This window comes from Triturus cristatus, chromosome 2_1 (genome assembly GCF_964204655.1).
Source record: "Triturus cristatus chromosome 2_1, aTriCri1.1, whole genome shotgun sequence".
Taxonomy (NCBI): Eukaryota; Metazoa; Chordata; class Amphibia; order Caudata; family Salamandridae; genus Triturus; species Triturus cristatus.
In genome coordinates this window covers 292,223,262-292,247,205 of record NC_140581.1, presented here as the reverse complement: position 1 = coordinate 292,247,205, position 23,944 = coordinate 292,223,262, and the positions used below count along the sequence as shown (strand labels likewise).

At 43.0% G+C, this 23,944-nt stretch overlaps 1 protein-coding gene across 1 annotated transcript in view; it reads left to right on the top strand.

Moving 5' to 3' along the window:
- LOC146864114 (complement component C9-like) overlaps positions 1–23,944 on the top strand; it is a 160,385-nt gene that overhangs the window by 40,369 nt on the left and 96,072 nt on the right. The window contains exons 3-5 of the mRNA XM_085631146.1: positions 1,611–1,755; positions 4,661–4,808; positions 14,547–14,685. Coding sequence (XP_085487272.1) covers positions 1,611–1,755; positions 4,661–4,808; positions 14,547–14,685 — 432 coding nt within the window. The remainder of the gene's footprint in view (positions 1–1,610; positions 1,756–4,660; positions 4,809–14,546; positions 14,686–23,944) is intronic.

The following is a 23,944-nucleotide window of genomic DNA, read 5'->3' as shown; positions in this document are numbered from 1 at the left end:
CGGGAAGGCAGCTATGGCGTAGACGCCTTGCTTGGTCTCCAGCTGTTCCATTGCATTGGGGGGGTAGTATAGGTACTGGGTAACAAGCTGATGATGGCATCCATGACAGTTGTGATGAACTTTGATAGGGCTGGCTGTGAGACTCCTCCGACACTGGCGGTTGTTGGTTGGAAGGTCCCTGAGACCAACATGTGCGGCACAGCCGGCGTGCTTTGTCTGCGGAGGGATGTTAGTTGTCTGCTGTGTTGGTACCTTCAGCCTGTGGGCAATGGTGGTCAGGATGCGTAGCATGATTGTCCTATTGTGCCTGTCGTGGGCAATGACATTCTCTGGTGTTGGGTCTGTGAGGGTGGCGCGGTTTCTGATGGTCCGTTGTCTGGGTCTGTGTTGCCTCTGTGGTGGTCCGAAGGGGGGAGGTGGGGAGGATACGGGGGGGTGGCGGTCCTGGGTGTGGTGGCTGGGGGTGTTGTGTCCCTGCATGATCAGTGGCTCCAAGGCATCTTTTGGACTTCAGGTGTGGCTGTGGTCTGTGCTCCCTTTTCTGTTGGCGGTTGTCGTCCGACTTTGCACCAGATCAGAGCAAGTGTTAATTTCCTGCTGATAACGCGCCTTATCGCCTGTTTCGGGATCTTATCACCGGTCGGGCTGGTCGTTGTGAATGTTGAGGTGTGGTGTTGTTGCGGCTTTTTGCTTGGGAACGCCTACTCTGCATCTCATTAGCGTTAGTTGCCGTGGTCATCCGTGGTGATGTCTTTTTATGGCTGCTATCGCAGGTAAACTGGTGTTGTCGGCTATTAGCACCAGCTTGTGAAGGGGGCGATAAATCTATTGCAACTTTGGCTGCGCTAAAGTAGTGATAACATGGCGATAGGTCCTTGAGAATATGCCCCTTAGTGTTGCAGCCGTTTCTTTTTCAGTTTCAGTCAAATCCCTACAAAAAGAGTGAACACGGATGGCGGCAAATACAAAACGAAAACACTAAAGGAGTGGGAGCAGGGGCAGTGGAAGTGGGTGTTAAAACAGAGTACAATGGTGGGGGGAAATAATCGAAGTAAGGTGAAGTGGTGGTCCATTATTTAAAAAAAAAAAAAAGATGGCTATGAAAGATACGGGCAGAGAAAGGAGAGAAAATAAAAACGATTGGGTGACTTGCTAAATGAGGGACGTTTTTGGGGTTCACACCAAGTTCTCTTTTTAAATGAAAAATGTAGGAGATTGGAGGTGGACATAAGGGGAGAAGAGTTGAGGGCCAAAAGAGAAGCAGTTGTAAGACGCAAGAAAAAACCCCAACTCAGGAGGTGCTAGGGTGGTTACCTGTGAGTGGAAGCATAGAAACATGGAGTAACAGTACAGTGGGGGAACGAGTGGAAATAAAAAAAGATAACATCAGGAATCATGTCAGCCTTTGGAAAAAAACTGTATAAAAGTCAGTTTAAAAAAACAGTTAAAAATAAAACAAAAACATTCTGTGAATTGTTTTCTAGCAAATGGTAATGTCATTCATGTTGAGATGCCTTCTCACATTTGTTTTCCACATTTTGTTACTCAGAGATTTCATAAAAATGTCAACAAGTGCTTAATACTTAAACAAGCCTTTGCTCTTCCGTAAGTTCCGCTCCAGAAGCATCCTGTGTTTTGGTCAGTACGGTGGCAGAAGATGTCTTGATTCTTTGGGCGAAACAAGAAGTTGCAAAGCTACCAAACCTTGTGAGAAAGAGCCAATTGAATGCGGCAATGATTTTGAATGTGATTCAGGTACAGTTTTAGTCATTGTTTGCTCATTTTCTGTCAGTATTTAGTCCGAAGATCATGGGTCCACAAATGAGTTGCACATCCCCTTAAATTATAGGTAAGGAGAACTGATGGTAGTTGTGGCAGGAAAGATGCAAGAGTTTCCGCTGCAATTGAGGGATGAATCTGTGCCTCCAAGATGTCTGATGGGTCATTAAGACCCAGGTGCCCCTGCAGTGTGCCTAGATTGAGAAGCACCTGTGACAGCTGAGAGGTCATGAAACGCTCTGTCTAATCCCATGGTCTTCCCTCAGGAAAGAAATAGCACATGAGATGACTTGGCACTAAGAAAGTCATTAGTAGATTTGGAGGTCACGTCAGTATGGAGGTTTCCTCAGTAGAAATTACAGCACTTTCTGAGCCTTGGCACTAGCCCCAGATCACTCTCCACTATCAAATAATTTCAACCTCCATTTGAATCATCACTATGACCATTTTTCTTCATTTTGATCGGGTGCAGGTTTTTTGTTTAAACCAGAGGAAGATTCCACAGTGAGGATTCGCCTGATCACTTCTGGATACAGGGAGAGCGCTGTTTCCTCTTCCACCAGCGCCTGTACTGGCCCACCTCCTTCCACCAGAGGCCTGCATGTGTGTCAGACAGGCCGGGGCAGAGTCAGTTGAATTCCACTTGGTGGGCTGTGTAGAAAGCTCACTACCAGAAGCAGGCAAGTCTCTCAGCTGGCAACAGTAGCCACAGCCTGCAGAGACATAAAGACAATGCACAGTGAACAGACAGGACATTGCAGGAATTTTTGGATGGCTCACCCTCCACTCAATCACTATCCTTTGGGAAAGGTGTACAGAGAGTCATAGGGGACAGTTGAAGAGAACAAATTATTCCTTTTCTCCGTGAGGGCAACATGTTTCAACTTTTAATGAAAATAGTAATACCTGTCCCGTGGCAGCAGCCTAAGTCAGCACCAGCGGCCCCCGCGTATTTTAAGAGTTATCCAACTAACTGTATACCACAGTATTGCGGTGTAACATTTCTGTATAATATTGCATTGTGTGTCTAGAGTAAAGTACTTTTTTATATAAGTGAGAGCACTGGCTGGACAATGAATTATTGACTGATGTTATTTGTCTCATTGAGCCTTGGATTGTCAGACTGTGCTATCTTGACGGTCAGGTACTGTGGGGATCAGTTTGGGTGTAAACTGTAAGATAAAGCCCTAAACCACCAACAATAAAGGCCTGTGGTTGCTACAGCTGGAAGTCAGTAACCCCTGAGTAACCTGGGACTCCTGAAAATGTTCCCACAGTTTTTTATTAGAAAGTACCTCTCCGTCTTCAAAGCCTCTTCCTTTTTATCTACTTCCTTTGTAGGATTGTTTAGCCTCTGACATGGAATTCTGTTATCATTACTTACCTAGTTAATTCAGTTTGCTTTCATGGGCACACTTTGCATCAAGGTTAAATGGATATGTAATGGCATTTTTTATTTCAAAATATATTTCTTAAGATAAACGCACAGCCCTCTTCTGGCAGGTCTGAGTAATATTATCTCTCTTCCATTTTACAACTTGTATTCAAGAATCATTATAATCAGTTAGATCAGGACCATTTAATACAGCACGTGCATCACCAAAACAGCACTGAGGGAGTTCACGTACTACTGGTCAGATCCCCCCATTATTGAAGAAACTGTTATTCATCTCAGGTAAGTTGTCACAGTATCACTCTAATATCCTAGTAATTGATTGGCACGCTCATAATAAATAATGATATAATAATCATGGGTCGCTAGTTGAGATCCCACCTCGGTGCAAGTCTGAAACAGTTAGAACTGTGGTATTCTACTCATACTCTGAATTACAGACAAAGGAGTCCTCTACCTATTGATTCTCGTAAACGTCTTGTGCAATTGATTACCACAGATCACTAGTCATTTCTTTGTTTCTCTGAGAAAAGCAATTGTCTATGTTGCTTGAGACCTCCAGCCCCCATGCACTTCCCGGAGGATCCTTCAAGGACACATTCTTTCACCATTGAGCTTTAATCAGTGGAGGCGTACACACACAGCGTTGCAATAAGCCAATGTGCAGACAATATAGGATCTTCCTTTGTTGGCTCTGTGTTCAAGTGTGAACAGAGGCAGATTAGGCAGTGTATATGCTGGAGCTGTACCAATGTGTTGTGGTCCATTTTTTCATACACAGCGGACAGCTCCAGGAAGCTGCCGGCTGCTATGCTAAGCAGATAATATTGTAAGGCAGGTCCTCTCTGCTTGCTTCACTCCCTGAAGTCATATGTTCTACTATTGTGCAGAATGTCATCAATTCAACAGGGACTGTGTAATCCCAATGGACAAGCTTCTAAATCAGGTTTTTAAATAAAAGAGATGACCACCACCTGTTAAAGTTATGTTGTAAAATGTCCTAATACTTACTCGGACTGACTCTGTGGCAGATGTAGAGCTTATGTGCTTACTTTTTTGCACGAAGTCCCAACATAATCATCCTACAAAAGTGTGGTCTTCATGGAATGAACTACTCTAGTGATGTCAGGCATAGAACATGTAAAGAATTGGAGTGTTGGGGTTCTGGATTGCTTGCTTTCAGATTATCCCTAAAAAGAAATCCCGAGGTTCGTTTTTAGATGGTTATTATGTGTTTTTTCTTTGATCATGAGCAACTGAATTAATTAATGTTACTTTGCTGTATACTACAACTTCTGAATCACAATTATTTTAACATTTAATATATATTAATTTTATCGATAGACAAAGAAGATATGCTCTACTGATGATACAAAAGGTATACTGGCTTAGATGACATTGAAAAACTACAAAATCATTTAGGGAATATATACTCATGTTAACAAACAAGAAAATAATCTTATGATTGTTTTCTCTGTCTAATTTAAGGTCGGTGTATAAAGAAGAGACTTGTGTGCAATGGGGACAATGATTGTGAAGACTATTCAGATGAAAGCTGTGATGATGAACCCAAATCCCCTTGCCGTGCTAATAGTGATCTGCAGGTGTCGGAGTTCAGAAGAACAGCTGGAAATGGGTAATTTTAGCCCTTTAGCCTTTCATAAAAGCATACAATAAACAGGCCTTACATTATCCCCTGGCCTATCAAAGATGTAACATGTGCTTTCATCACATGATCTGATTGTTCTGCCATTGACTTGGTCATTAAACATGATGTGGGTGTCTTTATGCGGTCTTTTTTTTTAAAGTTAGTCTCTATGGCGTATTAAAAAAGATCATCGCCCAGGGATGAAAATCTAGAAACCTGATATCCAAGTGTAAGCCTAACTCTAAACTTGTTAGTTATGAACAACAGGGGCAACCCTAGAGCCTGAACCAGGGGTTAAATAATACTGAAATCCAAACACTGGTTCAAACACAACACTAATAGTGATAAGGAATTTGAAAACAATAGAAAATGAATCCTCAAAACATTTTAAATAAGAAGAAAGAACCAAAAACTAGTGCTAACCATCTAGCGAAACACCCAAAAACCCATGTACATAGAATCACTTTAAATTTATAAAATTTATTTTCAGAAAAGTTTTTTTATGTATAAAACAGTAATGGCGCTCACAGAGTTACACAAACAATGTTACAATTAAAGACAATGACATGTGTAAACAAACAGAACGTGGCTGAGGGAAATACAACAACATGGTTCCAAACAAAACAGAAACACACAACAAAAATTGTATCCTCTTCATTTCAGGTCACATATTGGTATCAACGGCGTTTCGACTCAGAGATTATTAAGGGGTCATCATCAAAACAGATATTAGAGCGTCCAATGGATTTCGATAAAATATCTGTATTGGCAGAGTTAATTGCTTCAATACAAAAGTGCCTCCAACATGCAACCTTCAAAACGGCGGTCCCGAGACAAAAAACTCAAAAGGAAATATCAATGCCCCATAAGAAGTAATTAATACTGGTCCACGAACTTTGAGTATCGAGATTAGAAAAAATATAGGAATCAAATCACAAGTACAAGAAATCCACTGATAATGCTGTTAATGGAAACCCAGTCAGTGTGCTCATAGAAGTAGCAGTTTTTCGGCTTCGTTCCAACAGTATATCGGTCCGGACAAACGCCTCCACTGGAATCACTGTCTTTAATTGTAACATTGTTTGTGCAACTCTGAGCGACATTACTGTTTTATACATTAAAAAACTTTTTCTGAAAATACATTTTATAAGCTTAAAGTGATTCTATGTACATGGGTTTTTGGGTGTTTCACTAGATGGTTAGCACTAGTTTTTGGTTCTTTCTTCTATTTCTTCCTAATTAAAATGTTTTGAGGATTCATTTTCTCTTGTTTTCAAACTCCTTCTCACTATTAGTGTTGTACTTGAACCACTGTTTGGATTTCAGTAACTCTAAACTTGAGCATTTTATTTACATTTCAACATGAGATTCCCATGTGGTTGAAAGGGATGGGTAAAGGAAACTAATGTGACGCACATTGCGGTAGATTTAGTTTTAGAGTTATCGTCAAACTGGCAAATGATTTATTATATTGAATGGGACTTTATAGGATAATCGAAAGAGTGTCTTTCTATGAATTTTCAAATGACTTATTTAGATTTTCAACCTATGGTTTGAGGATATAAAAAGCCAATAAAGACCTTAAAAAACAATCATTATTCAGGCTTCTGGTCCATTATATCTGCAAACATTGTCACTTTCTACTAGTTTTGTCTGGGCTCTTCTCGGTGCAGAACAAGCATCGACTGATGCCCACTTCCAAATGTGCAACATAGTATTTCCAAATTACAAGCCCAATATAGATTTGTTTTTCCCAGGATTAATTTCCAGTGCCATGGTTTATTTTAGTAGATGCCGCAATTCAAGGATGATTGTTAAAATTTATAGACCTTGCATAGAAGCCAATTTTTCATGTATTTGGATGCTGCAGTAATTTAATGCTGTGGTTAATTGCAGATTTGGGGTGCTTTAGTTTGTGGAACAATATGTTGGGATTTTAATTGTTCAGAATGGGAAGATCGTAGTGCAACTTGTTTTGACATCTAGTTACAAAATGTGACCTACTCTGGAAGGTATCTTGTTTACTTTTACATATTATATGTCTGTGTACAAATTAGCCTTTTTTACCTGGTCTCCTTGATATTTTGTGGCTGTGGATAGCTGGTATATTTTTACTTTTAACAGTGAGGGGGCTGCCAAAATACTCTACCTCTATAACATGACCTACAATTGCCAAACACCAATTGGCTTTGTTTGAGTTTTTAGGTAAGCAACAGTCAACTTGAGCAAAATGTGAGGAAGTAGCATACATGTAAAATGCACAACGTAGGATGCAGGTATACCTTACAATACCAACATGTGGGATTTTAAAATGAATCCGCTGTATAATCCTGCAGGCCCAGCTGTAGTGCTAACATGTCAGAATACAATTGTTTTGCCATGTGGGAGGAGCCCCTCTCTATCATTTTGAAGTGACTTGTAAAGTCTGCATTGAATACCCAAGGCCCGGGTGAAAAATGTTCAGAAATGAAACATAATGTATGCAAATTCTCATGTTTTAGCTGTAGTTATTAACAAATTAGCTCTTTGCGAGGTTGATGGCTTTTTTTCATTGCCAGTTATTTTAACAGTGAGTTGTTAAATAGTACCTTTGTGTATCTCAGTTAAGGAACTGGGTATAGAGTTAATCTCTGTGACATTGTTCTTAAGCGCACATTTCTAATCTATTGTGAAACTTAGATTTGTAGTAACAATGTCACAGATATGATTTTCAGAAAATCTGTGAACTTGTGCCTTATGAACTGAGGACTATCTGACCAGTTTACACATCCTAAGCCTCACTGTAGTTAGCCTTCACCTGAACCCCTCTCGGCCTTATGGTGCTCAGACAACTGAGCGGGCCTGAGACTCCCTGTCACATTCTTAAAATACTGCTTTCTGGGATAGCCTTGGCTGTGAGCTGGAAATGTTGGGGAACTGCCAGGATAGTTTGAGATTGACATCAAACAATGCTGAATACCACTATAAAGTAAGACCCCACCCCCCCCTGAAATTTACATTCTCACTCTAGGGGTGTCTCCAACTACCCTGGCTCCTGCACCTAGCATGGTTCAACATTTGAATGCCAAGATGAGAGGAGGTTTCTCTTTGCTAACACCTAGTGGTCAATTACGTTGTCATCGGAAAGGCTCCGAATGGCATCCGATTCGGTGGAATCCGATTTGGAAGCCATGTTTCCGAACTACTCGTTCGCCTTTCCGGATGACCGACTCGGATGTCCTGAACGGAACAAAAACAATGGTTCTGTTGGGAATCACATAACCTTAGTTAAACATGTACTTAATACATATGGTCAATGTTTCAATAATCATTCAGTAAAAAACACAAAAGCACACACATAAACCAAAGCAAGAGATTCTGAAATTCAATTCGTTTTTATTCTGTTGTATAAATCAACCAAATATTTAGCAAAATTTTTACAGGACTAACCAACAATAGGACACATAGAACGTGAGACAATTAGTGACTGGGCATGCTTAGTGACATAGTGTTGACCACAAATTCACATATAACATATATATACAATGATGGACGCAGTTTTACAAAGAAAGTCCAAAATCAAAAGCATAAACCACAACAGGATATAATTTTCCTAATTCTAATTGTGGGATTGCGTGGACAAGTTGGACGAGCAACGTCGACGTTTCGACCCTATGAAGTAGTGCCGGTTTGTAAGCATCTAGAGCGGGTCTTCATCAGGACAAAAAGTGGGAATGGCAGCCTGTAAGTGCAAAATATTACATCAGGGCTATGTGTGTGTTATGTAACTTAAGATAAACTAAAAGTTACATTCAGCGGCAAAATGCTCACCTGGTATCAAAGAATTATAGGATTTGAATTCCTGGTATCGCATTTAAGGAGATGTCAGCCGACACCTTTCTAGATCATCTATTCTGTAACAGATAAGCGAGATTGGAATAACATCATGGCTTCCCTATTGAACTAATCAGAGTCATGTGGTACAAGAGAAAGGCACGTACCTTGAAAGTTATTTGTTCCACTGGAAAGAATGTGATGCCGTCATAACGATCGCCACAAACTGTAAATGGAAGGGCATAGTTAAAACCACTTGGGGAGGCCGGTGTAAATGAATTGTGAATAAATGGCTAACTGGAAAAGCGGGGGATTCGTTAAATAACCACCCGTGGGGAAAGGACATGTGCGAAGCAGTGCACACGAGAGGGAACATACTAAATATATCGCCCGTGGGGGAAGAGGTTATTTCAAAGTGTACACGTACATTATATTTAAACCGGTACATGTTACAAACAAACGGGGTTTAGAGTGAGACCGTGGTAAGACGATTCAAAAATTCCCCGAAGATTTGTTAATTGCGCGCATGCCTTACAGATCGCTTCGATCGATCTACAATCTTTTAACAGCGGTGTGAGATAAACCGGCTCACCGAACGGATCACATAGATTCCACAGTGGCACGGCGATCGTATAACAGAACAGTGCTGCAGTGAAGGCTTACTTAGTGTTATCCGGAGAGACGTCTGCGTCCGTCTGTTACTCAGCAACTAATGACAGCCAGTGAGAGGTGAAGTCAGCTATATGACGCAATCTCAATTAGCGTGTACGTGCGGAAAGCAGACACGGCTCGTATTCTGCAAAACGCGGTCTGGAATCTTAAGAGAAAGACCAGGCGTCTACTACAACTGTGACGAAAAACGCGGTGTTTATTCAAAATTGAAAAAATATATAAAAATGTATGTATAAACAGGGTTTATATCAGGCATATCTTCCCTAATTGATTTCTCACATATACAAGTCACCCGAATAGAACATTTTTAGGGTACCAATTCAGTATATTGTAAAAATGTGACCACAATAGTAAAGCGCCTAAACAAATGGATTTCACATCAATGTATATAATGCAGATGACTCATAAAGAGGTGCATAAATATCACAAAATTAGCACATTAAGATGGTGTGATTCATCATTATCACGATTGTAATATATTGTAATGATGTAACATTGTGCAGTAAAATGCATGAGCATATTTCTTTCACGTTAGTACATATTAAGTAAAAGACTAATGAAATAGTTCATGATGTCCCCAAATAAATATATTGTAATGATCTGATGTAGTCAAGTGAGATTATTCTATAACAATGAACACATATGCCTCCCGCCAATGCATGCCTGAATAGAGATACATGGTTCAGGAAATAACAATGTTTTTACATATTCAGATCGGAAAACTCAACTCTTGAGTAATCTCACAATTTGCTCATTTGTAAATATGTCTCTTCATGCTCATTGAGGCCATGGCTGGTAGCATCAAGGGTATGAATCCAATGGCACTCTTTATAGTTGAGAGAGGTGGCAATATTCCCTCCCCTTTGGTGTAATACGATTTTTTCTAGTGCCCACCATTCAAGGTGTTCATGCTACTCACATGTCCTTTTCCCACGGGTGGTTATCTAACGAATCCCCCGCTTTTCCAGTTAGCCATTTATTCACAATTAATTTACACCGGCCTCCCCAAGTGGCTTTAACTATGCCCTTCCATTTACAGTTTGTGGCGATCGTTATGACAGCACCACCTTCTTTCCAGTGGAACAAATAACTTTCAAGGTACGTGCCTTTCTCTTGTACCACATGACTCTGATTAGTTCAATAGGGAAGCCATGATGTTATTCCAATCTCCCTTATCTGTTACAGAATAGATGATCTAGAAAGGTGTCGGATGACATCTCCTTAAATGCGATACCAGGAATTCAAATCCTATAATTCTTTGATAACAGGTGAGCATTTTGCCACTGAATGTAACTTTTAGTTTATCTTAAGTTACATAACACACACATAGCCCTGATGTCATTTTTTGCACTTACAGGCTGCCATTCCCACTTTTTGTCCTGATGAAGACCCGCTCTAGATACTTACAAACCGGCACTACTTCATAGGGTCGAAACGTCGACGTTGCTCGTCCAACTTGTCCACACAATCCCACAATTAGAATTAGGAAAATTATATCCTGTTGTGGTTTATGCTTTTGATTTTGGACTTTCTTTGTAAAACTGCGTCCATCATTTTATATATATGTTATATGTGAATTTGTGGTCAACACTATGCCACTAAGCATGCCCAGTCACTAATTGTCTCACGTTCTATGTGTCCTATTGTTGGTTAGTCCTGTAAATATTTTGCTAAATATTTGGTTGATTTATACAACAGAGTAAAAACGAATTGAATTTCAGAATCTCTTGCTTTGGTTTATGTGTGTGCTTTTGTGTTACTGAATGATTATTGAAACATTGACCATATGTATTAAGTACATGTTTAACTAAGGTTATGTGATTCCCAACAGAACCATTGTTTTTGTTCCGTTAAAACGCCCAGGTTCTGAGGGTTACTGGGTTACCCCATTTTCTTTAGTCGGATGTCCTGAAAGCGTCCAGACAGTCTGACTCGTTCACGAATGGCATTCGAAGCAACCGAGTGGGTCGAGTGCGATTCGCTGTGGTCTATGGACCACGTTTCCCAGTGAACGATTAGGATGACAGATTCGGACAGCCTTTCTGAGCCGGTTGTTCTGAGACAGATCGGCTTCCGGAATCGGATTTTGGGGGGCCGCAGCAGCCCCCCCTTCACCCGAGGACCTCCAAATTGGTCCCATAGGGTACTCATGGGTCCCCCCTTTCCATGCATGCACAGTGTGGCAGGCACCATGGGGTGCATGCAACAGGGTGCATGTGTTTCCCCAACTACCCCTTTTTGCATTGGGAGCCTGTGTTCTCACTAGGGACACAGGCTCCCATTGAAGTCAATGGGAGTCCAAATGAAAACTGTCCGGAGACAACCTAATCGGTCATTCGGACTCCCCCAGACTGAGTCCTTCAGAAAGCACTCCGGAACCGATTCGGTGGAATTCTTTCCGAACAACATCGTAATCGGCCCCCTAGTTGGAATGGGCAACCACATGGGTGGACTTAGGGAAATTAGAGAACCCAGCAGGCTTTAGACCAATTGTCACCTTTTCAGGAACAGCTTTTGCTGCATAACAGAAGTGCCGAAAGGTCAGGGTAGATCAGCATGGAGAATAAGCCAAGATATACTCAGATGTTTATACATATAAAACACTGGCATCTTTAATAATATTTACTATTTTTAAGTCTTTTTAATGAATAGGAAATTTTACAACGTACAGCGTTACAACGCGTGTCATTACAATGAATTTTTTACACCGCAAAATACATTACAATGCATGTCGTTACAATGCACGTCATTATAATGCATAATCCATTACAAGGCAATTACTATTCTAACTCCGACGGCGCGTTACTTTGGGGAATGTGTTGTGGTGGATTATGCAATGTAATGGCATGCGTTGTAATGGATTTCGCATTGTAAAACATTTGCTGTAATGACAGGCGTTGTAACGTGTGCGTTGTAAACGATGTTTCCCCTTTTTTATCTAGTCCCCTAAATACATGCATATTGAACATTTCTATAATTGTAATTATTTTGTGCAAACCAGAAGTAGGTTGAAAATGATGAGATTCTTGTTTGTGTTCCTTCTTTTTGTCTGGCCTATTTTCCTATTAGAATAGAAACTGTTCCCAAAAGTAATCCCCAACAGATTTATTTTGTCATGGGAAGATAAAAATAAACTGTTTAATAATGTCTACATTTATTTATTTAAGAGATACAAATAAAAGGGAGGAATGTTATGCTTCCAGAGGGTGTGGTACTAGGATATCATTATCAGAATATAATATTACATACATATTGTATCCTGCATTTTGTTTACACAAATATTGCTCCATTGAAGTTATTTGAAGAAAATCTACACCCAATGGAACAATATACCTGTAAATGATATGTAGCCCCTAACCAGTGTCATATTTGCTGCTGAAAGGCTTTTGGAAGAGCATTGGCTGAGAAACCAAGTAGAAACCAAGAAGCGCTTTATGAGCTGTGTTTACATTCCGTTGCTGCTGCTACCACCAAGAACACACAGAGGTATCAAGGGCTGTGCATGAGATCAGGGACTAGCTGTGACTACACCAATGTACCAAGCTGGACATAACATACTTTAGAAGAAAAATATGTATTCCTGATTTTGGGCAAAATTTCCTACTCAAAGATATTTACTGATTGAGAAAAAGTGCTTCAACCCACTCAGGCCACACCCATTTCTTGGCCCCTTTTCTGATGCCATTGGTCGATCGTGGTCCTCTCCGACGACTTATATGCATTGAACATAATGAAATGGGCCTCGGCTGAGATAGCCTATGCCGTTCAAAAAAGAAGATGTTTATTCTTGTTAAAGGTTGATTATAACCTCTGCTTTTAAAACTATTTAAGAGCACAGTCTATTGTGATTACAATCAGAGAAAAAAGGCTGGATAAGGAAATGGCCTACTATTGATGTTTCTGAAGGAGCTGGATAGCACGCGTATAAAGGAGGACTTCAGAGTTTGTAACCAGGAGGTTTTGTAGTTTTAAAAACCCAACAGTGAAAAAAAGCACAGCATGACATCTCATTGACACTCTTGGCTTTGAAAGGTGTTTGTTGACTTTTAAATTTGCTAGTGCTTATTGACAATGCTGAAAAACATCAGCAAAATTATAATATGGCTTTCCCAAGCTTGAGGACATATCCTCACCCATGCATCAACCCACAGGCACACATATGGGTCTTGGTGCTTTGATGGGCACTTTTTTATAACTTTATGGTCAGCCCCAGCATGAGGTTGTATATGTTTACTTGTATGACCGCACATGTGCATGTATGTCTGATAACGCTGCAGCGCCCATTTTCTTACTTTTACTTTACAATTCCATGATGGTGGCTGCCTATTTAGGACCAGGACATTTAAAAAATGTGTGATAAAGAGCGTTATCATGAAAGGGGTTACTGTAACTCAGTAGAAAATGGAAGCTTCTGAGCCCTCCGAAAAAGAAAAACCCACAGAAAAAACAGGATAAGGACAATGAGGCACAGCGAAAGGGAGGGGGGGGGGAGGACAACAGGATGCCGCCAAGCAGCGTGGAGCTACAGCGAGCAATAGAAGATCGGGGGGTTGGACATTTAAAAAGGCAGTAGAAAAAACTGAGTGGAATGGGCAGTGGAGAGAGAAGCAATCGAAGAGGTGATGGGGCAGCATGAAGAGCACCAGGACTGGAATGTGAAGAGGAGCAGCAAATGGGGAGAGAGTAAGGAAACACATGCACTCTGATGGAGTGCTCAAAGAAAAAGAAAAACAGTAGTTTCTTGAATGTAAACTGTGGAAGTATGTTAGCTATTCAGTCAAAATGAAGGAGGGACACAAAGAAAGAAGCGGAAGGAAAACCACAGAATAAGAAGCCAACAAATGTAATGGTAAGAAAACCAACTCATTTTAAGCTAGAGACTGACCAAAGCCCACTGTAAATGCTGTACATGGTAAGCAGTCTTTGAACCACAGACAGCTAAATGTGTCTTTAGGCAAGACCTAAAAATGGCAGTTGGTTAGCTGTGCATCATATCTCCGTTTAACTGAGTTAAATGACACATAAAACCTTTAAAGGCTCAAAATAAATTTTCAGGCATTTTGCAACAGGTTGTTTCTGAACCCATGACACTGAGCATTATTGTATCTGCAGTGCAGCCATATCGCTTATTGGTGCATTCAGTTGATGACAGTACACACCTCGTGCACTAGTTTCCTCTGATCAGTGAATTTGCAGCATTTCTCTTCTTTCGATACTTACCTGCTTTTGACGTTCTTACAGAGTCAACATTTTAGGGATGGACACGAGGGGCAATCCATTCTATAATGAATACTTCAACGGGCTCTGTGACAGAGTTAGGGATGGCCACACAAGAACCTATTTTCGCAAGCCATGGAACACTGCTTTTCTTACTTATGAGGTAAAGCCATCTCTCCTTAATCATATTAAACATTGGTGTGTGTTCCATTGCTGTTCGCTTTTGGCTGAGGAAAAAAAGTAAAAGTTATGTGGAAAAGAAACAGTCAGGAGATAATAAACTACGGGGCATATTATCAAGAAACGGCGTTAACATTATCGCCGCTTTAGCGGCAGAAAACTTCTGCTAAAGCGGCGATAATGGGCTTGATAATATGCCCTTGTGAATTCCCATTGAAGCCCATGTTCTGGTGTCAACATAGGCTTCTATAGGAATTCTCTGCGGCATATTATCAAGCCTATTATCGCCGCTTTAGCGGCAGTTTTCTGCCGCTAAAGTGGCGATAATTTTAACTCAGTGCTTGATAATATGCCCCTAAATGTGTACACTGACTAAATACAACTGGATCTTATGAAAAGAAACAACTTCTATCAAAACATCCACACACCAGCATGCAGGGGAAACAGTCGGATCAATGTGTGCAGAGCCACGCGTGTTCAACAACGCAGGTGCTACCACGCTTGCCTAAACCACGCATAAGCGTGGTTAAGGCAGTGTGCGGTCTAGCTGCTGCTGGGCGGAAGCAGGAAGGATCAGGAGAGAAGGCGGGGACATGAATGGGGCTGGGGCGTATTTTGGGGATGTGGGGGTAGTTTTTAAGGGTTGGCTGCTGTTTTCAGGGCTGGGGGGGTCAGGGTTGTTTTCAGGGCTGGGGGGGGGGGGGGTCAGGGACATTTTTAGGGCCTGGGGGGGTTAGGGTAGTTTATAAGGCTTAGGGGAGGGCAGGGAAGTTTTTAGGGCTTGTGGGGGCAGGGACGTTTTTACGGTTTGGGGGCAGGGGAGTTGGTTTTCAGGAGAGAGGGGGTAGTTTTAGGTTTCAGGGCCAGGGTTTGGGGGGCTGTTTTAGGGATCAGGGCAGGGAGGCAGGGATCTGGATACTTTTTAGGGCTTGGGAGCAGCCAGGGTAGTTTTTAGGGCTTGATGGGGGGTCATGTTAGTTTTTAGGGCTTAGGGGAGGGCGGGGTATTTTTAGGACTTGGGGTGCTGAGAAGTTTTTAGGGCTCGTGGAGGGAGGGGGTTGGGTTTCAGGAGAGAGGGTAGTAGTTTTAGGACTCAGGGCAGGGTAAGTCTGATAAGTCTTAACCATGCATATGTCATTACCATAATTGTGTTAACAACCCATATTTCATTGTAAAGGCATGCGTGGTAAAGGCATATGCATGGTTAAGACAGGGTGGAACGGGCATGCGTGGTATACGCATACTTAGTTCCGTCACACAGCCACATACAGTCTTGTCTCAACAAGAGATAACAAGCATGTACAAAGGCAATAGCAATAGTCCTGGCTTTAATGTACTAATACATGCAAACCGACTTTGTCCATGCATCTGTTTTGATATGTCAACACATTAAAAGCAGAACAATTGGCTTTGGCAATCTTTGTTTATTGTGTCATCTTGTTTTATGTAATACAGATTTCTTTGAAGTAGCTACTAAAGGACATGTCCCCCGGGTATCGCTACATGTAAGCAGGGCATCGTGTTTCATGGTCTTTAATTTAGCAAACCTGTGCCTCGGCATTATAGATTTAATTTGCTAAATTAAGCTAATGATTTGAGAATATAAAACGTCAAGACTGGAAACATGCTATTGTGCCTACAAGAAGTGATATGCTATCCCAACATTTATGAGTATCTGAAACCAGAAGATAATATGCAAAGCAACCTTCACTGGTCTCTAGATCACTATGTAGACATGAACAGATTGTGATTGCTAATCGCCATAAAAACTAAATAAGTATTTCAGCAGAATTCACTCTAAGCATAATTGTTTGCACAGTTATAAGAACTGTAGTAAATATTCCACAATGTTTGGTATTAGCATAGGCCCGCTGCAGCACTGCCAAATGTCACACATCAGGGGTTAGAATAACGCATTTGAGGCTTATATCCACTTTATAGCAATGCTGGGTGAGTGTCACATACACCAACTGCACTAAAAAGGCAAGCTGACAACTAGTTCTCTCTCCCATTTGATTTCTAGCACAGAGCAGCCAATCAGGAGGATGATTATAGAATGTTTCACATTCCGTGCCTGTCCCTGATTGGCGGCAGAACTGCCTGCCTCCCTACACTCACTTGCATTCCAAAATTTCATGTGCGACTGTCTGTGTGCTGCTTGCATGGAGCTGCAGCTGCACCCAGACTGGGCCATGCTGCATGGTGGGTGCAGTGTAAACCAGGGCCTGCTTTAGCGCTGGTGGCGCCCAGTGCAACAATGTTAGTTGGTGCCCCCCACAATGACCACTCCACCTTGGATTTTCTCACTAGTACCCCTTAACGGTGACCAAGTCTGCATAACCACGCTGTCTCAGATGCAGTGAATTCGTTAAATAGCGCCACTCATACCAGTTAAAGGATGTCAGAGCCCTTTGCATCAGACACACATTACACAGAGACAATCAAACACAGGTGTGTAAATTAGCTTATAGGAAATGTTACATAAACCAAAGGACTAAAAGTGTAGGAGTCACATGTCATCCATACTGGTAGTAATACAAAAAGAGTACAAAGTTCCTCTGGTCGGAGAAAGATGTAGGTCAGTGAGAAAGGTAATAGTATCAGCGGGGTTGTCATGTGTTACGGAAGGGGGAAACCCTTTGTTGGAACTAGGGCTCTCACACACCCAGCAAGCTAGGTGTCATGCTTCATCATTTGAGCCTGCCCCTCGTCAGGTCGGCGCTGCAATTCCTGACGGGCTCCCAATAATGGGGCTCTTTGGCGGGGATCTTCTGTTCCTGCCGAAGGGTGCTGTGGGGGTAAGGGGCCCTAGAATGTGTAGACGTGGTGAAAGGATAAAATAGGTACTGTTAGTCCACGAAAAGATATATTTAATGAAGTGGTAAACAGCCTAGCTAAAATAAGTGAAAAATGAGGTGGGTATAGCTACTAGTGGTTATGACGCTAGTTGTGTATGCCCTACACTCAAGGAGATCAACATGTTTCTTGCCTAGTTAGCCAGAAATTGGTCACGGCAATTCATCAGGATCAAAAAAACTTAAACTATCTACAACCAAGGTATGTGGATACTACATACCTAAGGGGTGCTCAGAAGTAACCTAGGAAAAAATGGAAAACAGAAAAGAACACATGACAAAATACCACATGATAAATTACACACACACAACAGAGTAAGCTGCGATCATCAAGAGACTAATGGGGACATGCTCCCAGGTGGGTAATGAAAAGTCAATTGTGACAAGCCAAAATTAAAAGACAGGACTATGGGCGGAGACAAAGGAGGAGGTGAACAACTCACCTCTAGTACTAGCAAGGTAATCTTGCAGCAGTCTCCGGCGGGTAAAAAGGACTCCAACGTGGGTCCTGGGATAAAAACCGGGAAGTGGGATGTTAAAACCTGAAACTACAAAGGCCCGTGTGTGGCGTAGTCATCCCATCAATCCAGAGGGGTGAGTGAAGTTACGGAAGGTAAAGGCAGCCTAGCATTTCATAATGTACTCCCATGGGCGGTCTGGTGTGCAGCCATGGTGGCCCTCCTACTCAGGGGCTCAGGCGTATCAACGCACAAATGGTTAGAGAGGTGAAAATCCATAATGTAATGGAAATCTCGTAGACATAGCGGGAACCGCCGTAGCCCCTGGTAGCGGATGGGTCAGTGCAGGACGGTGGCGCCCATGGTGTCATTGAAGTTGAGGAGGCGCCAAAAGAACCCTCCGTGTAAAAAGACTCACCTTGGAAAATATGCGGATGTCGGGGAGATGACCAAGTCCGTTACACTCACCTGCGTCGTTCGACGCTCGTGCTGAAAGACCTACCCCTGCCGCCGGACCTGGGATGGGTACCGGAGAGGGTGAGTGTGAGCTAGATAAGGACCCCGGAAGACGCTAATGGCGTCACGTGACCTCGGGTGCCCCAACCCCATTGGTGGAGAAATCAGCTAAAGTGCGGCCATGTTGGAACGGGCAGCGCATCTGACTAACAGTATCCGGTTTATACCCGTGACCGCGGGAAATAGTCCCCCATTGGTTGAAGTTTGTGAGGAACGGGTAGCCATGATGGAGCAGGCAAGCGAAGTGGGAGGTATGTCGGAAGTGATGGACAAACCAGCGCCCCAAAGGATTGGGTTGGCGAGGGCAGTCGCAATGACCATGTAGCAGTATCATGGTAATACTGGATCTATGGGGATATGGCCCGTGAGTCGAAATCCAGTACCAAAGCGGTAATAATCCGCCAGGAAAAACAGACACAAAACACGGAAGGGAGGGTGACAGATTAAAAATTAAAATAATAATAAAATACAGTTGTTATATCTATGCAGTACAGGTGGAAAGTAATACCAGAGAGATCTATATGACATCTGGTCTATTTATGGGGGATGTACCAATGTCCCCAAAGCCAAGAGGGAGTGGTCAGGGGCAAAGGTCCCATAATCTATCTGAACGGTCGTGTGGGATGTAAAACACACATGGCATTAGAGGGGGCTCAAGCCTTAGTAAGGAGATTACTCAACCAGTGAGTGCGGACCATGGGATGTCATCATTCAAACCAGTCAGATGTGAAGATAACCTAAGGACCCATCTTTGTTCTAGTTTGAACAATGCATTCTGAGAGATCTGAGGATGTGCTTCTAAGACCACCCAGCTGATGGTGTCTGTTTGGTGTTGCATTTCTTTGAAATGAGTGTAAAGTTTGGTAGTCACTCTCTGACATCGTATGTTGCTCTTGTGTTCCATTATCCTAGTTTTGACCATGCGGGTGGTCATGCCTATGTAAACCAACTCGCAGGGACATCTGATCATGTATATGAAGTTTTTTGTATTACAATTGGTATGTCTACTCAATGTCCAATGGAAATCATTCTTAAAAGTGATGTTCTTACAGGTGCTGGTCAATTTGCATACTACACAGGAGCCACAGGGGAAATGGCCCCTGACGGGTGGTAACTCCCATATTGTCCTTTGTGAACCGATGGTACTCAATCTAGGTCTAGTGTGAACCAATAGGTCTTTGATGTTCTGTGTGCGTTTGTAGGCAAATCTAGGTTTGGGTATGTTGAGATTACCCGTGTCAAGAATCCCCAAGTTTTTCAAGATGATCTTTCTAATCCTACTTGAATCAGATGTGAAGGAAGTGACACAGGTCAAGATGTCAGTTTCAGGTTTGGTGTGTGTTTCTAGTAGTGTCTCACGTGGGTTATTCTTAGCCCTTTTCATAGAGTTGTGGACACACCTAGTGGGATAGCCCCTGGCCATCAGGTTAGTTGATAGTATTTTAGCTTCTGTGTTGTAGTCCGACACCATAGTGCAATTGCGTCTAATGCTTAGGAATTGCCCGAAGGGCAAGTTATCCCTAAGTGTTTTGGGATGGTGACTGTCATACCGCAGAAGACTATTGCGATCAGTGGGTTTTTTGTACAGTGTGGTTGTGAGGGTGCCATTGAGTAGAGTGATATTCAAGTCCAGGAACAACAGGTTCTATAATGGTCCTCCCTTCCATGGCCCCCCCATGTTCCAAGGCCCACCACCACCACTACCATTCTGGCAATTTCCCCAATACCAACCTTGCCCCCCTCAGTTCTACAATGGTAATAACCAGCCTTTTTTAGGCAGAGGCTGGGGCAGAGGAAGAGGGCGCAACAGAAGAGGCGCACAGAAGCAGGTCCACTGGCAGGAACCACCGACCAGCGGCATGGACACCAGGAGCAGAACGAAGGACAAGAGGAACTAGTAGTGAATCTTTCACATAGGGTCCTCACAGCTCCCGAAAAATCACTACTACAAAAAGGCCTTGGTTTTGTCCCAACTCCAAGGGTTGACAGGTTCAGGGATCACTGTGAAATTCAGAATCTATTTCGTAAAATACGCCTCAAATCCTTTTTCCAGGACCAACCTCATAATGAGGGGAGTGATTCTGGATTGAGAAACCCTTCCACATTTACTCCACAGAATAACATGGTTCCTGTGGAGATTCTCACGTTTGAAAAAGCGGTTATGAAAGAACTGGACTTACCCCACAGGGAGGCACCTTTCCATAACCTGACTAAACACGAAACCCTGCTCTTGAAAAACCTCTCTGAGGACACCTCCATCACCATCACCATCAAACAGGCAGACAAGGGTGGGGCGATCGTGATCCAGTCCACCACGGATTATGAGATTGAATGCAGACGCCAACTTACTAATGAGAGATATTACACTCCCATAGCGTCTGATCCGACCCCCCGTCTTAAGACCACCATTTCGACCATGGTGTATGAAGCTGAAGCCAATGGTTGGATCACCCATAAAGAGGCAGAGTTTCTGGTAACTCGGGAACCTAGGATCCCCTTCTTCTACACCCTCCCAAAGATCCACAAGGGCACGACCCCAGTCCCAGGACGACCAATTGTGTCTGGCATTGGCTCGCTCCTCAAACCATTGTCCAAATTCTGCGACCACTTTTTGCAACCTTTGGTGCGAGACACACCCTCATTCATCAAAGACACCACTGACGTCCTCAAAATAATTGATGACTTTCCAGACACTGGTATTATTGACTATCTTGTGACCTTAGACGTGGAGGCCCTCTACACTAACATCCCCCAGAGGGCTACGCTGGCAGTCATTGAGTCAACACTTCGGGCACTCGATTGGTCGTCACCTACACCAGTCACATTCATTGTTGATTGTGCTACCTTGGCTTTAACTGAGAATTTTTTTGAATTCAATAGACAACTGTACCATCAGAGCCAAGGCACATCTATGGGTAGTACCTTTGCTCCCAGTGTAGCGTGTCTCTATATGGCAGATTTTGAGAAAAATGTGATCTTAAGTACTTCAAATCCGTTCCTTGACAACATCGCCCTTTGGAAACGATTTATAGACGATATACTCGTTTTTTGGCACGGTACACACACTGATTGTGTGAATTCCATACAATGGATCAATGAGCAAAATGAGTTCCTCAGATTCTCTCACACTATATCAGAGCACTCGGTCCCGTTCCTGGACTTGAATATCACTCTACTCAATGGCACCCTCACAACCACACTGTACAAAAAACCCACTGATCGCAATAGTCTTCTGCGGTATGACAGTCACCATCCCAAAACACTTAGGGATAACTTGCCCTTCGGGCAATTCCTACGCATTAGACGCAATTGCACTATGGTGTCGGACTACAACACAGAAGCTAAAATACTATCAACTAACCTGATGGCCAGGGGCTATCCCATTAGGTGTGTCCACAACTCTATGAAAAGGGCTAAGAATAACCCACGTGAGACACTACTAGAAACACACACCAAACCTGAAACTGACATCTTGACCTGTGTCACTTCCTTCACATCTGATTCAAGTAGGATTAGAAAGATCATCTTGAAAAACTGGGGGATTCTTGACACGGGTAATCTCAACATACCCAAACCTAGATTTGCCTACAAACGCACACAGAACATCAAAGACCTATTGGTTCACACTAGACCTAGATTGAGTACCATCGGTTCACAAAGGACAATATGGGAGTTACCACCCGTCAGGGGCCATTTCCCCTGTGGCTCCTGTGTAGTATGCAAATTGACCAGCACCTGTAAGAACATCACTTTTAAGAATGATTTCCATTGGACATTGAGTAGACATACCAATTGTAATACAAAAAACTGCATATACATGATCAGATGTCCCTGCGAGTTGGTTTACATAGGCATGACCACCCGCATGGTCAAGACTAGGATAATGGAACACAAGAGCAACATACGATGTCAGAGAGTGACTACCAAACTTTACACTCATTTCAAAGAAATGCAACACCAAACAGACACCATCAGCTGGGTGGTCTTAGAAGCACATCCTCAGATCTCTCAGAATGCATTGTTCAAACTAGAACAAAGATGGGTCCTTAGGTTATCTTCACATCTGACTGGTTTGAATGATGACATCCCATGGTCCGCACTCACTGGTTGAGTAATCTCCTTACTAAGGCTTGAGCCCCCTCTAATGCCATGTGTGTTTTACATCCCACACGACCGTTCAGATAGATTATGGGACCTTTGCCCCTGACCACTCCCTCTTGGCTTTGGGGACATTGGTACATCCCCCATAAATAGACCAGATGTCATATAGATCTCTCTGGTATTACTTTCCACCTGTACTGCATAGATATAACAACTGTATTTTATTATTATTTTAATTTTTAATCTGTCACCCTCCCTTCCGTGTTTTGTGTCTGTTTTTCCTGGTGGATTATTACCGCTTTGGTACTGGATTTCGACTCACGGGCCATATCCCCATAGATCCAGTATTACCATGATACTGCTACATGGTCATTGCGACTGCCCTCGCCAACCCAATCCTTTGGGGCGCTGGTTTGTCCATCACTTCCGACATACCTCCCACTTCGCTTGCCTGCTCCATCATGGCTACCCGTTCCTCACAAACTTCAACCAATGGGGGACTATTTCCCGCGGTCACGGGTATAAACCGGATACTGTTAGTCAGATGCGCTGCCCGTTCCAACATGGCCGCACTTTAGCTGATTTCTCCACCAATGGGGTTGGGGCACCCGAGGTCACGTGACGCCATTAGCGTCTTCCGGGGTCCTTATCTAGCTCACACTCACCCTCTCCGGTACCCATCCCAGGTCCGGCGGCAGGGGTAGGTCTTTCAGCACGAGCGTCGAACGACGCAGGTGAGTGTAACGGACTTGGTCATCTCCCCGACATCCGCATATTTTCCAAGGTGAGTCTTTTTACACGGAGGGTTCTTTTGGCGCCTCCTCAACTTCAATGACACCATGGGCGCCACCGTCCTGCACTGACCCATCCGCTACCAGGGGCTACGGCGGTTCCCGCTATGTCTACGAGATTTCCATTACATTATGGATTTTCACCTCTCTAACCATTTGTGCGTTGATACGCCTGAGCCCCTGAGTAGGAGGGCCACCATGGCTGCACACCAGACCGCCCATGGGAGTACATTATGAAATGCTAGGCTGCCTTTACCTTCCGTAACTTCACTCACCCCTCTGGATTGATGGGATGACTACGCCACACACGGGCCTTTGTAGTTTCAGGTTTTAACATCCCACTTCCCGGTTTTTATCCCAGGACCCACGTTGGAGTCCTTTTTACCCGCCGGAGACTGCTGCAAGATTACCTTGCTAGTACTAGAGGTGAGTTGTTCACCTCCTCCTTTGTCTCCGCCCATAGTCCTGTCTTTTAATTTTGGCTTGTCACAATTGACTTTTCATTACCCACCTGGGAGCAT